Consider the following 15,466-nt stretch of genomic DNA (forward strand, 5'->3'; position numbering starts at 1 on the left):
TAGCTGACCATCCTCTCTTCCTGCTGGGGAGAAAAAAAACTATCTTCCTCCTTCCTCCAGAAGTTCTACCTGATCCTGTGGGCAGCAGTCAGAACAAGGAAACCTTTTCCTTTGTGCTGTAGTCATGTTCTTCAAGCAAAACACAAACTACAAAATGCAAACAGTAAGCTAAACAAATGAAAGTTATATCTTATGTCACAAGTGTTTCCTGAAAGAAGCTGAGCAGAGGAGTTTATTGTAGGGCAGCTATTTAGAAGCAGTGTTCTCAGTTTGAACTATTACCCACATAGTCTTGAAAATATTCTTTAGAGCAGACCATGATTCTTTGGGTTGCTCATAAAATCTTAATTTCAAGATCTCTGAATAGTAGATGTTAATACTTAAGTACAGCTTAGTGATTAAACTTTTAACATCATTGCTAGGATTTTGGAAATGTTTCCTATTTGAATAGGTTTGTCACTAATGTGATTAGTGGGAGTAAATTTAACATTAAAAAATCAAGCTTTGATTTTTATGAACTTAGCTTTCAAATGAGGGTAATACTTTCTTCAAGAGCATTTTTGATGTCTTTCATTATGTCAGCAAAATTAAGGAACTTCCTGGCTTCCTGTTCAAGAGTGATGGCCAGTGTGTAGGTTAATGTTCATATAGGTTAATGATGAACATAGGTAAAATCTTTAGTTTTAGGGCTTTTGTGAGAGCGGAACTGATTAAAAACAGACATTCCCTTAGGGTTGTTTGGCTCTTCTAGGCATAATGCAGTAAGTTATATGATAAACAACTCAATAAGCCAGGAATTCCAGAGATGCATTTCTGTAATCTTTATGCTTTCTTGTATATACAGTATCTTTGAAAAATCCTGTTCATCTGCTGTGAGTAATCCCCGATGAACATTTATGAGTTGAGATGATGGGACTCTTTATTGCAGTATCTAAACTCTTATGGGTATAATTTGGATACTGTTATTATCTCATATACTTTGGAGTTGATTTGAAATTTTTTGACTGGTTTAGGGCAAGAGCTCTTTCCTTTCGTATCTTCCTGCCCTCACCCACAAGCTCCTCACAAACTTTTAATGACAATGTTCTTTTGTATCTCTTTGGGTTGTTTGAATGCTGTTTATTCTTTTGATGTAGCTGGAGGCAGGGGGTGGAAGAGGTGTAGAGAAATGAGAACACCATGTTTTCTTGAGCTGAATAGCATCATGGTCTGTAGAAATATAAATTAGCTTAGAAATGTTTTATACAATGGATATCAGAAACCAAAATCTGCGCAAATCACTTGGGTTTGTGCTATACTTGTAGAAAATTTCGCATAGGGAGCTATGTTCTCTGGCGTGCATTGCAAATCCCTCAGCTTTTCTATATTTAATTTTCTTTGCAAAATTACTGCAAAAGGAGATTGGTGTGCTTTTGTGCAGTTTGACCAATAGCTTTGCACTCATGGTGTTGGAGTAAATAGTTGCTGTTCTTGTGCTTGCAGCCACATGTGGCTGAAGTAGTCACTGACCTGGACTGGTAAACTGAGCTGGGTTTAAAAAAATGCCTGTTCTTTTTTCAGCTGGATCAGTTTCTCTACACAGTTCACCACACAGCTGTGAAAACTTTCATCCTAGCTCAGTGCAGAGGAACAATGTTGACTCCTTGAGACTATTTATGCACTGCTGTGAATGGCACAATGATAACGTTACTCTCCTCATTTTACTTGACTTGCCACAGAAATAATTGTCTTTCAAGTAGCTTCCTCAAAATACCTCATAGTTCTTATTGAGAAATGGGTCTCTGTCTTCTGACTGTGTGATCTGGCTATAGTCCCTAAACAGTGTAGGAAATAACATTTTTTTAGCTTGGTCTGCTTACCTTTTAAAGAAGTGTAACTATGACATTGGTTTTCACATTAACTCACAACCTCATGAATCTAGCTAATTTAATACTGAGTTCATGCTGTCATACAGAGAAGTCTTATTAATTTAAATGTGCTACAGGTAGATGAGGAATCTTAGAATAGGTGTGGATGCTTAATTATGGATTATGTTGGAACTCAGTGTTCATAATCCACGTGGTGTAAGTCAGTGCTACAAGATGCAGTTACTTCTGTAACATACCTAAAGTGCAATTAATACTAAAATCAGTATTTAGACGACAGGGAGTATGTGTGTTTGTGTGTATGTGTGCTGTTTAGGGACATAATTGTTTTGCCAAACAAATAAATGGAGGATTTGTCTCAGGGAATAAAAAACTGATCTTAATTCATTTCAGGTATATGTATTTTTTTGGCATAAATCTGTTCTTGGGGTTGGCCACTGTATTGCTTTCCTGAATATGATAAAACCTCCAGGAGGGAAGCTTAACTAGTGTTCTCCTCAGAAGTTTTTGTTGTGTTTTTGGTAGATGCCATTTTTATTTTTATGAAAACTGCTACCTACAAAACTTAAACCAGTTATTGGAGTGCTTTAAAAAGTAGTAGGTTTCAAGAACTTGGCAAATGTTTGTTCAGATAGCTTAGAACAAACCTGCCTTTTTTTTTTTTTTTTTTTTTTAATAAAACCTCCCACTTTTGCTGTTCTGCATGGATGATGACATCCTCTATCCAGCAAAGACTAAACTGCTTTTACTGACTGGTAGAAAAACTGTATTTAGCCTATTTAGGCTGTGCTTATCACCTGCACTGGGGTCTGAAGAAGGCTGTGTCTCTTACTAACAGTGACACTGACATTACAGATGAAGATGTGAGCACAGATTGTAGGTAATAAATCAAACTGAGCGTCTTCTGGCAGTCTGCAGTCCATCTTGCTGGCAGAGCACAGATCCCAGTTCTTTTCTGCCCAGCTGGGTGCACTGTTATGGTGTTGTGATCCTGCCTGATGTCTTCCACCGGAGGTGGAATGTAGTCACATCCCTTCTATTGTTCCTTGGAGGATGTGTCCCATGCTCCCTCTTTGTTTTCCCCCTTCCTTTAATTCCACAAAAGATACCCTTGTGGTGTGATCACTGTGCCTCCTTATTTTCTGGGTGGATGGCGGTTTTTTGTTTCATTTTTGAGCCAACAGTGCTCTCACAATTACCCTGGCTTTCTTGGATATGTCAGGGTAAGGATATCTTCCTTGGTTTCCTTGTGGGAGCTGTGTTTAAAGCCAGTTTTGTTCCCAAGGTGCCACTCCTGTCCAGTTTAGACAGACAGCTATGATGAAGCCAAGTCTACAGAAGTGTGGCACCTAAAGTCAAACATAAAAAGAAACTCTGGCTTCTTTGTAGAATGTCTTCATTACTCAGTGCTGTGCTGGAATGGGTGAAGTTTCTGAAGTAATTGATGCAGATGTTTGTAATTTTTATTGATAAAGATCCTTTTAGGTGCTGCAGTGCTCAGGAGGATGCAGTGCATGTTATACTGTGTCTTCCCTGAGACTCCAAAGATAACTGAGGTGGGACAGTTTTGGCACAATTGGTGCCAGTTCTCACACCCTGTGGCTCACACATGAACCTGCCTTGCAGTACATTTTACCTCTGTTTGGGGTTTTTTTTTTTCTTTCTTCTGTTTATAGCAAAGGCAAGTTAACAACTGCATTCCAGAAGACTTTTCAGTGATACAGGGAATCGCTGAAAGGGCATGATACTCAAACTCTTAGAAACTACTAGTGAGTGGAGTATGATACAAAGAATCTCTAGGGAACTACAGATCAGTCTGTAAACTTAAAATGTTTTTATCAGCTGTTTACATCAGTTAGTATTTAGTTGAATGCTGTAACTGTAATCTGATAAGCATTTTAGAAGCTTTTTAAAGTTATGATGGAAAACATTACTTATTTTAGCCTTCCAGTGAACACTATGCACAGCAAATGTTTTGTGACATCAATGTGACACCTGTACCTATGACAGGATTTTAACCTGTTCATCTTATTTTGGAAGGAAATAGTTTTCAGAGCTGAATAATAGCTTTTATTGAAAGCATTTCTTGAATGTTTTGAGAAACTCTTCAGTTATGTGTTATAGAGGAAAAGACTCATTCCAGTTCTCTCCAGAGAAGTCAAGATGGCTTTTGCAGTTTTAGGGTTTTAAGATCCATTCTGTCTAAAGCAGGATGAAGTGCTCAGAAAATGGAGAGGTTTATGTAAATTTAGAATGATGGCAGCTTTTGCACTATCCACTGTGCAAGGGTCTCTTACTGCACAGAGCTGCCGCTTCTTAATGTTCCTTTCCCATTTGTCTTTATTGTTTTCAGCAGTAACAATTGGGGCCTTTTTTGTCCTTGTTTTCTTGAATATGTAGAATTGCTGTCATGATGCCAAGTAACTTTTTGATTCTGGTTGTTAGCTAAGAGATTGGGCTTAGAGGGTCTGTTTGTTTTAACATAGCTTAAGATAAGTTTGGGATGGTTAATTCTGCTTTTTCATAAGAAACGTGAACAAACTATTAAAAGGAAAAGGTCTTCAGGCAGAAATTTGCTGATGGTTCTTTTCCATTTTGCTTCTAGGCTGTTTCTTATGAGAGTAATGGACATACCGTATCTCAATTTGGAAGGACCAGACTGTAAGTAGCTTCTTTCATTGTAAACTTAGTGCCATTCTGACAAACTTCCTGGAGGAGGAAGTGCAAAGATTAATTATGTATATCTAAAGAATGGATATCAGCATATCTATTAGCTGTATTTAGGCTATTAGCTACTTATGAAATGATTTCAATGTGTCTGCTCCTTTTTTTTTCTTTAACAAAACAGTAAACCCAGAAATTCTTCAACTTTGACCAGAGAATCTGCATTATAAAGGGGGTTGACGAGAACAAATTAAGTTGTTACTAAATGAGAGAGTTTGAAATTAGCAGCTTTATTGTTATTTGGGTAACTATTCTTATGTACTGTATCACATAAAAAGTGGGATCTTAACACTGTCCCCTCACCCCAACAGTAAATACAGGAGGTGTGTGTTCTAGTGAATAGAAAATGGTTCTGAAAATCTTGTGGCCACTTTGTTTCTCAAGTGATGTGCAGCAGTACCTCTCCTTGACTTCAACCTAAACATCAGAATTCTTTTGCCACATGGGATTAGGATAATGGAAAAATGTTACTTTAAAACATTTTTACATTTCAGGTTATTTCAGTTTACAAACCTGGAGCTGTAATTAGTTTATAATAATACGTTTAAATGCAAACAGATTTTACTAATCTGAATGTCCTTATACTATTATGGGATGTTTCATGATGAGGGGGAAAGCTTTGCATGAGTGTTCCCACTGATGCCTTGACTTAGGAGAATGTGGGGCCCTGGAGGTCAGTCTGGTCCTTGATTAGATAAAAGCTTCATTTTATATTGAGGAGTCAAATACACAATGTCTTGAAAATTATACCCATTTGGAAGCAATACTGATGTGGATACATTTTCCACTCCTTGCATCAGAAAGCTCAGACTGGAGTGTGACTCTGTTAGATGCCAGTGTAATAGTAACAGAATGCAGTTCTAGAGAGATGGAAGTAACTGTTGGAGAGAAAAATACATGCTGTAAGGGCATATATTTAATTTTAAATTCAGTTAGGTGGTGAGATCACTGAGCTCTGGCTCTGTTGGAATGGTAATCTAATTACATTGCATCTTCCTTCCCCAACTGTTGGATACTGAGTGGAAGAATGGGTAAATACTTTGGGTCATTGAGAGAATGCCAAAGCTACTAATTTGTAAAGATGCTACTTCCACTTGCTGGCCGACTTACAGGATTGTTTTGATACTTTGCCAAGAAGGGCTGCCAAAAAAGAGTCTGCCTCTGAAAGTCTGTCTCTTTTATCTGAAAGCCACTCCTGTAGAACAGACTGATGCAGATGTTAGGGAGAACCTGAGCCAGCGAGGCTTTCTAAACCTCGAAACAGAAAGCACTTGTAGGGGGTGGCATGTTGGGCTGGCTGTTTTAGACACTTCTGTTGCTATTCTGAGATGGAAACACTACTGTAGGTTGAGGAAGCTGTCTGGTGGTTGTCTGCGGGGGACTGTTTTGCAGAGAAGCAAAGCCACCTAAAGAGTACAGCCATGTTTCTGTGGGAGGTGCACTTGGAGTCTATTTTTAAAAAAGAGATGAGGCACAGCTCACTGAGTGACTGTTGTAAGTTGTGTGTTTCTGTTTGTCAGGTAGTGAAATAGCAGGTTTGTGCAATTTTTCCTGAAATAATGGATTTCAATAACATATGCTAAGTTAAATAGTATTGAATATGTGAATTTCATCATCTTCTTTTGTTACCGTGTGTTAGAAACTCATTTAAAAGAATGAAGTTGCTGCGCAAAATGACTGCAAAGCAGAAAAGGAATCAAATAGTTTTCGCCCAAGGTAGAAGTTAGAGATTTTAACAGCAGATTCACAGTGAATTTAGGAATGAACAGATACAGAAATGTTAGGAATAGTTTCTTTTCTCTAATCAATATAAAAAGGCTGTAATATCTGAAACTGGAGTTGTTCATGCTGTGATTTCCTACTACTGGATTACAAATAATTAAACTTTGAGTTGCTCTCTGTTTAGTAAGCTGTGCAGCAATGAACTGATCTTCTGTTGCTTACGGGGTTTTGGTTTTTGAATTGCATAGTGCAAAAAAATTGAGGTTTTGTCTTTAAAAAATTTTGTGTCCTTTCTGTTTAAGTAGCAGATTTAGGGAACAGGATTTCACCTGTGCTCATGAAGGGATTGCTTTCCTTAATTACTTGTCTCTGTCCAGCCTGCTTGAGCTCTCAATGCTCATGTACATTTATTACTAGGGAGTTTATGGCCAGTTCAAGCCTGAGCTCTCAATGCTCATGTACACCTGTAATTTATTACTAGGGAGTTTATGGCCAGTTCAAGCTAACCCACTTGTTTAGGTGAAACAGATTAAATTATTTAGCAATAACAAGTGGTTGATGGTCTGATTTTGGACACCTGCTCTATGAATGAGATACATCTTGGAAAGCTCTCCAGTTTTAGTGCTGAAAGCTAAGGAGATCAGAAACTAGAAAAGTTTGTATTACAAAAAAATTCAGGAGGGTAAGTCGCTAGTTCATTCACTAAAATGAAAAACAGTCCCTATGTTGCTATACCAAAAGAAGAGAGAAGCTTTTCCTTAGACTGTTACCAGGTGGTCAGATTAAAATCTGATCACATCAAGCTGTGTGTAGTTAACCCTTGAGTTACCTTGAACAAACTGGAGCACTACAATGCGAAGTGGAGCACTCTACTTTAATGGTTCAGCCTCTGTTGTCCAATGTAAAACACCATGTAAGATTTGGCAATGTGTCGTACATTACAAGATAGATCTCTGCAGATACCTGGGGAGAGGCTTAATTAATGATCTGCTAATAGTTTTGTAGGAAAATGTAAAATATTTCAGTATCTTTGCCCCTGAAAATACAGTGTTCCACTTGTTTCTTTTTAAAATATGATAGGAATTCACAGGCTATAAAAGCTCACCTCTCTAGTGAAAGGAACTTCAGTTAGGAGAAGTGTGTAAGATATATAATAATAATGTGATAATTTCTGCTGTACTCTTACCTCTTCCAGCAGTTTGATTTGGTTTCTCTCTCTCAAGTTGACAAAGCTTAAAATGACTTTCAATATACCCTAAAGACTTCTGCATTTCTTTAGATGTTGGCCTTGATAAGCTGTCTTTTTTTCCTGGTGTAGTTTTGAGTAATAAGTTTTTGTAGTAGAAATAAAAAGTCAGTGTGTATATTCTAGCTTGTACCTAATACTACATGAAAACTGAGTTGAACATTTTCACAGGAAGTTTTTTATTGACAGAAAAATGGCAAAATTGAATCATTGCTAAGAATTTTTTAAAGGTGGAGCGTGAAGAGGCTGTTGTTTTTGTTTTTTTTTTTTTTTTTTTCCCCTTCTGTCCTTGAACTTGGTTTGATGCAAGGGATGGGAAGGACTAGTTTTGTGGGCATTTCCCCACTGCAGGAAATGCTGTTTCAATTCTTATACAGATGAGCTAGTAGGATTTAGTATGTCTTTCATGCCTAAGTGCACGCACATTCTTGCTGTGCCTTATCTAGTTGCATAAATCTTGGCCTGTTTTCTTATTTAAAAAGGAAACTGGGAAAAAAAAAGCTACATGACCGTGTTAGATGACTGTTCTAGGATATTCTAAAGATACTAGTAGTGACTCTTACTTTAACAAAAGCATTTTTGTTTTGTAGTGCAGCCAAAACGAGATAATGTTCTTCATGTTACTTTTCCCAAAGAGTGGAAGACTAGTGATCTATACCAGCTTTTTAGTGCCTTTGGTGAGTGATATAGTCTGTCTTTCTTTTTTGTTGTTGTTATTATTGACAAGTACTTCTGGTTTGTTTTGTTATTTTTAGTCTGTGGGTGCAGACTTACTCCTGGTGTACATAATGATGAATGTCTTTTTGTAATTTTTTAATGGTGTGGACTTTGTAGTGATGTGTTGAAAATTGTTGTTCTTATTAACTGCTCTTTAGAAATCTTTATGTGGTGCTTTTTGAATATATTGTGGATCTTTTATCCTTTTATTTACAGCCTCTCCTGAAAGGAGGTAAGAGTTTATATAGGTGGATAAAGGAAATGGGGATTGGTGTGAGGCAGAGCGAGGCTTTAGGAATAAGGTTCATCCTGCAGTCTGCATAAAACCAAACTCCAGGATGTGTGAGTCTAGGCAAGCAAGCAAGCTTGAAAATAACCAATTTTTCAATACTGTGAACAGCACCCAAGCCAGAAGAAACAGCAGAAAGGGTATTTCATAACTGAGGACCAGTAGTTGTGGTGTTGCTCTACTAAGTATAAAATGTAGGGACTTGGGGAGCTGAACTAATTGATGGTGGTCTTCTGCTCCTTACTCTTGTGGCTTTGTACTACGTGCACATTCTCTGGACCTGTATAAAACTCCCTCAGTTCTTTCTGACCATTTCATCTTCACTGCAGCAGGGGCCGGTGTAGTAGATAGAATTTAATAGTCCCGACTGGGAAATGTAGAATGTGAGAATGTAGAAATGACAGGAATTCTCCCGGAGCTGCCGTTCCGGGATGAGAACATCGTTTGGACCGAATTTCCATGGGTTTTCAACCACTCAGTTCCCCGGCTTTCCCTGTGTCAGGGGACGCGCACCGCCGCCAGGGGGCGCACTTGCCCACCGCGGAATGCTCGGTCTGGGAATTGTCAATTCTCGCACTTCTCCAGATTTTAGAGCCGAATGTTTTCATATTTCTATTTACAAACTCCAGGTTCGATAATTACTCAATATTGTTGTTTAGGTCTAATTGCCATGGCGTCTCAAAACAAACTGCAGGTTATTCCTTCCAAAATTCTGGAATACAGAAGGTACCCATGCTTTTCCAGTTGTAGGTGGTCAGGGGCAGAGTGGAGCAGCATGAGGTTCAGTGATTTGCCAAAAGCAAAAAAAAAAAAAAGGCAGTAAGAGACATGAATTATCCTAATATATTACATCAGTTTAAAAAAGGTGTTTTAAAATCAAGCAGTATTAATCGAATTTTACAGAAGAATTATTTTAGAATTAATTGAGGCAAAGTTATAATCTTCCATGAAGCTTCTAATGAAAGCAATGAAACAGCTGAAATGGCTGCAGTGTCACACTTGGAACTGGTTTACTTTTGCTACTCTAGAAGGGGTGTTCATGATTCTGAAATCCTTCAGGACTGCCTGCATACCAAATGGACACCTGTTCATGCAAGATGTTTTTATAGTCTCAGGGGTGAATGTAGTTTCACTGTACAAGTACTTGCAGCACTATGCAGTCTCTTAGAACACTTTAGAATCTTAAATTGGTGTTGTTTATTTGGTCATGCTGATGTGAAATATGAAGTAATTAAAATATGATTTGCTAGAATACAGCTTTAATGTATAGCCTTCACTTCTACTTAAATGAATGTCTTTGGGCTTTTAATTGAAACTCATATTATCAAAGTATTATAAAAGCTACTGCTTAATTACCAGTAAAAGCCATGTAGGAAATGTATTAGAACTGAATATAAAAAGGAAAATGCTTCAGTGATGTAATCCATCAGTATAATTTTATTCTGTGGATTTAATCTTGTTTGCATGTTTGAGTTGATACATAGAGAATTTTCATATTTATTTATAGAAGAAATATATGTTACTTGCACCTTCATGTCGTAGTCTGCCAGTGGCATTCTGCAAAGTATGGAAGACTCTTGATGTATTCTAGAAGTGCAGAGAGAGAAGTTTCTTGGTTTATTTCTCTAGAGCTGGTATTCCATTACATTGCTGTCCATGGCTTAACTGGACTGGCCTTGCAGTGAGCTGGCACGGGGCTCTAGTGATTGCTAAATATTGTACTGCAGGTACAGATGCATTTGCTTTCCAGGTCTTTATTTGCATTTCACCATACTTTTGAAATGCACAATATTTACTGAGTGCTTAGCAGCATTGCCGAATGATTTAATTTACTAATTTTATCTCTCCTAAATTCTTACTTCTTAATAATGATGAATCGTGGCATAGTCTGAAGAGAGCATCTCTTAAGCATGGAGAGTTGCATAAGAGCATTTGTTGTGGTTCACTTCAGATTGTAACTCAGTGTCTGCTATTTAATGTTTGACTTTCTTTAAATTCTGTATTTAAAATGTATAAATATGAGTACAAAGGCACCATATGTTGGCAGGCATTGAAACCCTCTATTAGCCAAAAATACAAAGTCAGGGGTCATATAGAGAGTAGCAGCCTTTCTGCGACAATGAATAAGGATCTGATACTGAAATGATGTGCCACCAATAGGTTGGATTTTTATTAATTTATTTTTATTTGGTACTTAGTGAAAATATGGATGCTAAAGTCCAATTGAATAGTAGCTGAATTCCTTTAGGAGGTTTTTTTTTTCGTCTGTCACTGATGTTCTTTCTTATTTTTCACTGAGGGCACAATTGCAAGATATTCAGGAGAGTTTTTCTTTCTGATCTTTTTCAGTCCGCTCAGGTAGATTGAAATTAATTAACTGTATATATAGGAAAGGGACACAATCTGAACAGCACTTCTGTGTTCCAGAGTTATAACAGAATATGGTCTCAGATGTCTCAAATAATTGTTTAGAAAATTTTATAATTAGTAATACAGAAATGGAGAACTTGATACATGAAGAATTTTGGAGCAATGACTTGTCAATGCATGTGGAGCAATATGAATTTGTACAGTAATTTCTGTCCTGTAAGGGAAGCTCAGTGTCAGGGTCCTGCCAAATGCACTACAGTTTTGAGCTGCAGTCCTGAGTCAGATCAGGCTTTCCTTGTATTGTGAAAGTTAGTGTCCTGCCAAAAGGATGTTCTCCCTACAGTAAAGACCCTTACCCATAGGCAGCAAAGTTCTATGTTCTTCAAAGACAGAACTATTAGAAATTGAATTTATGTACCCTAAAAAATGTTTAAAGAAATTCTAACTTCATGGTGTAGGCTCATCTTGATATCACCCTTAGCCCTTCAGTACAGGGAGATGTCAGAAACCATACTGAATTAATTATGGTTTTGGCAATGATCAAAATGATTATAACTTAAACTCCTAAATAGCTGGCTACTCAAATGTATAGCATGTGAACGAAATCTATCTAGGCTTTTATTTTCTTATAATTAGAAAATCTGTTTATAATCTGGCTGGATTTCAGAAGAGACTTCTATAACCTTGTAACCTGTAGACTAAATTAGATTTCAATAGATTAAACAACTGAGAATAAATGTATTTTAAGCCCTTTTGCATCATTGTTCTTAACCTTGTAATGTCTGAAGGTTAAATGGTGGTGTAACATTATATATAACTTGATTTTTCTAGTCTACATGAAAAAAAGGCACCAATTTTCAATATGTGACTTGTACTAACAGTAAAGCACTTAGATAAGGACAGGAGATGTAAATGGATTTCAGACCTTGTGTCTGGAATGGGAATCCTTTCCTCTGCTTTTGTTTGATTATGAGCTCTTTTAGTGCTAGTGCCATTCACATAGAAAAGGCACTAACGCTTGATGAATAGAGGAACTTATTTCCAGTCACTGTTCCATTGTAACAGCTTCCAAATGAGGTCCATGATTTTGTGCATTTGTCCTCATATTGACTCAAATTAAGTTTTTATTTCACATCCAGGAAATGATGTATAGTGGAATTCAAACAAACCAGTGTTTGAAGATTTAGTGTCCCAATACTGGAGTTCTCTGTTGATGTGATCAGTCTTCTACCTACTACCAGCTGCTTGACTGGAATTTATCATCACTCAAAGAGCTGTTATTTATTTGAGTAAAGGGCTGAAATTCCCAGAAAATGTCTTCAATTTATTTAGTAGAATTATATAGAAGCCATGAAGGGAGGATGGGAGGGTCTGAGGGTGTACAGGATGCACGTGCAGCCCTAATTTTCTGAACAGTTCCAGGCCCTTGTGCAACTGGGTGTGAACTACACACCTATGGACAAAAGCCTGAGGTGCAAGTTACTCTTAGTTGGCTCTTTTATGTCATGGCACATCAGATAAAAATCTGTGACTGAGTCTAAAATAAAAATGGTCATAATAATTTCTTCTGCTTTTTCTAGGTAACATTCAGGTTTCATGGATTGATGATACATCAGCATTTGTTTCATTGAGCCAGCCAGAGCAAGTACAAATAGGTAAGTGTTACTGAATTTACTTTAGCATTAAGACTTTAGCTGGCTCCTGCAGAATGCTCTGAGCCAGCAGGGTCTGTGACTCTGATGGCAAAACCACTGACTTGCTTGGAGGAACTGGACTTCCATAGCAGTAGCACATGTGTGGCAGCAAAGACAAGCCCAAACTGGACTTGGATGAGATTTTTGTGTTTCATTCCATGATCCTCCAAGTACCTGAACCTGTAGGTAGAGTAGTCCTGGTTTCTTCATTTGGTGCAGTATTTATTGAGGTTTTTTACTGTTACTTTGCACAGAGTAGAACTATCAAAGTCTTTTGTGGTCTATGGCTCCAAATACCCTTTGGACTGATGGACATTTAGTTTGGTTTATATTTGCAAAGAACAAAAGCAGTGAGAAGCCTTTTGATGCATTGTAGAACACATGCAAAATAATAGTGTCCGAAGAGCATGGACTGCTAATGTGCTTACAGTCTGTGTATGAACAATGTGCAATCTCTCCAGACCTAAGTTTTTAAATTTTTATTTAAACATTTGAAAATATTACTATTGGTTATGTGGGAGGACAGTCTTTTTGGTGTGTGTGGGTTTTAGGTTGGGTTTATTTGTGGTTTGGGGCTTTTATGTTGTTTTGGGGGTGGTTTATTTGTGTTTCGGGATGGGGTTCTTTAAAGATATTTGATTGACTGTAGTTGAATCCACAAGCTCTGTAGTTTCTGTAGTTTTTTGTAGTTCTTTTGGGTATATATTTGAGTACTGACCCATACGCTTATTTCAGGGAGCACTGGCTGGAAGTAGGCCATTACAGATGATCCATGTGGGATATGTTCTGGTGATGTTATCCCCACTTACTGAAACACTTGCACCCAATGCTGTGGAGCCAGTGAGAACAGCAATATATGTAGCACTTCTGATTAACTGGCTGAAGTCTTGTTGCACTTAAGAGCTATACAGAAAGAATTCCCATGATTAAGTTCTAAAAAGGAATAAAACAGATTAGAAAACCCCACTGAGTTGACCATCATCTATTCTTACTAAGCTCAAATAGAGAAGCTTTCAGGGTCTGGATGCACAATCAGTGCATCTCTCTAATTCCTTATTAACATCCTGGGAGTGTTTATCATACTTCCTAATACATTCCTAGCTCTGCAGAGGATTTTGAGAGCTCACCAGCAGCCTCCTTACAGCAGTTGCTCCATAGCAGCAAGAGTCATCGTTTCTTCATCTACATATAGATGTAAGAATGTTATAACTTCTAATGAGAAGTTCCAGATAAAGAATTATGTCAAATAAAGCCTTCCTAGATGGTGCTACAGTAAATTTGCCATTGCTGTCACCTCAGTTACTTAGCCATTGTGCAAATGCTTGGCATATACATTATCACCACTACTTTTTTTGTTGTTATTTTTCTGTTGTTTGGCTTGGTTTTGTTTTTTTTTCTTGTTTTCATTATAGCAGCTACATATTTTGGAAAAAACTGAATGTCTACAAAATACTGAAACTGAATCTTTCTGGCACTGTTCTGTGTCTTTTTTTCTGTTTTGACAAACAGGGAGGCTTGTTCTGTGGCCTGTGTGCTGGGAAACGTTATTTGTTTGAAAGCTCAAGTGATTATAGTCTTTCATAGGTTTTTATGAAATTGGGTTAGTGGAAGCTCATATACTGAAAGCAGTGAGCCAACCAAGCTGATAAACTATAGCAACCTCAATTACCAAAAATTGTGTGATTTTTACTGTAAAATTGCTTAAAATTCTTGGTATTTTGTTGGCTTGGGGTTTTTTTTCTGTAATAAATACATCATAAAATCAATTTTGTTATTCCATTTCCTGATCTTAAATTCTTTAATGAACTGTTTAGGTAATAAAAGTCACTGTTTGTATTTGTGATTTAGCGAGATGTGCTTAAGTGAAGAACCTAGGAAAAACTAATAATGTGGCCAGTTTATTAACCTGTTTATATAAATGTCTGCATCTTCTGGACTTTATAAAAAGCCTTGGGGGCCTGTGAAACAATATGAATACAAGGCAAGATGTTGCTACAGGTGTGCTTCTATGCTTACCTCTTAGAGAGGTTTCTGACTTTGAGCTGGTATTAATACATATAGTTAAGAAAACATGAGTGCAACAAAAACATCTGTGGGACATAAATGGATCAAGGACATGAAGAGTGTATGGAAGTTTCCCCTAAAGTGTTCAGATTTCCATAATAGATGAGTCTTAAGCACTGTAAAAACATCCAGACTTACTTTGCATCTTTATAATAAGGAACTGGTGTGTGAAAAAGCAACGAAAATGGGACTGGTTTTGTAATTATCTGCATGGAGCGTTAAGTGATTCTGGGTCTATCAGATTCTGAAACCCAGTTCATACCTGGGAGGTGTCTTTACTTCTCTGTTGCAGCAGTGATCAAATACTGGATATTTGTCTGAACTAACATAAAGTTAGAGACTTGAACAGCAGCTCGTTTAAAGACTGATCTGCTGTCCTCCCTTGATGTGCATGCTCAAGATAACCAGTTAGTGAATCTACCTGGTTTCTTAACAATTTATCTCCAATGCCTTTTAATTTTATTCAGCTTCATAGATGTTACAAGACAACTTGAAATATGATTTGTCTGTACTACTAGTTTTGTGTAACTGTATCTAAGGGTAGTATTGAAATTGTGATAGTTGTCTTTCATATTTCAAATAATTAATTATCATGCTTAACCTTTAGCAGACCTCTCAAAATGTGGCACTTTGCATAAGCTGTTTCTGCTATGCTATGCTATGCTGTTGCTGTTGCTTCTAACTCCCCTGGCTTCAGTATTTTAAATGGGCTAAAAACTTCTTCATCAGTACCCTGGGAATGTATTGGATTTCTCACAGATTCAAAAATCCGGTT

The 15,466-nt window shown here is 37.3% G+C and overlaps 1 protein-coding gene across 1 annotated transcript in view; it reads left to right on the forward strand.

Moving 5' to 3' along the window:
- The window catches only part of PARN (poly(A)-specific ribonuclease), a 48,595-nt gene that overhangs the window by 16,755 nt on the left and 16,374 nt on the right, over positions 1 to 15,466 (forward strand). The window contains exons 18-20 of the mRNA XM_008633390.2: positions 4,471 to 4,526; positions 8,148 to 8,234; positions 12,514 to 12,588. Of these exons, the coding sequence (XP_008631612.1) occupies positions 4,471 to 4,526; positions 8,148 to 8,234; positions 12,514 to 12,588 (218 nt within the window). The remainder of the gene's footprint in view (positions 1 to 4,470; positions 4,527 to 8,147; positions 8,235 to 12,513; positions 12,589 to 15,466) is intronic.

The sequence above is a fragment of the Corvus brachyrhynchos genome, unplaced genomic scaffold (genome assembly GCF_000691975.1).
Source record: "Corvus brachyrhynchos isolate BGI_N302 unplaced genomic scaffold, ASM69197v1 scaffold5, whole genome shotgun sequence".
In the NCBI taxonomy this organism is placed as follows: Eukaryota; Metazoa; Chordata; class Aves; order Passeriformes; family Corvidae; genus Corvus; species Corvus brachyrhynchos.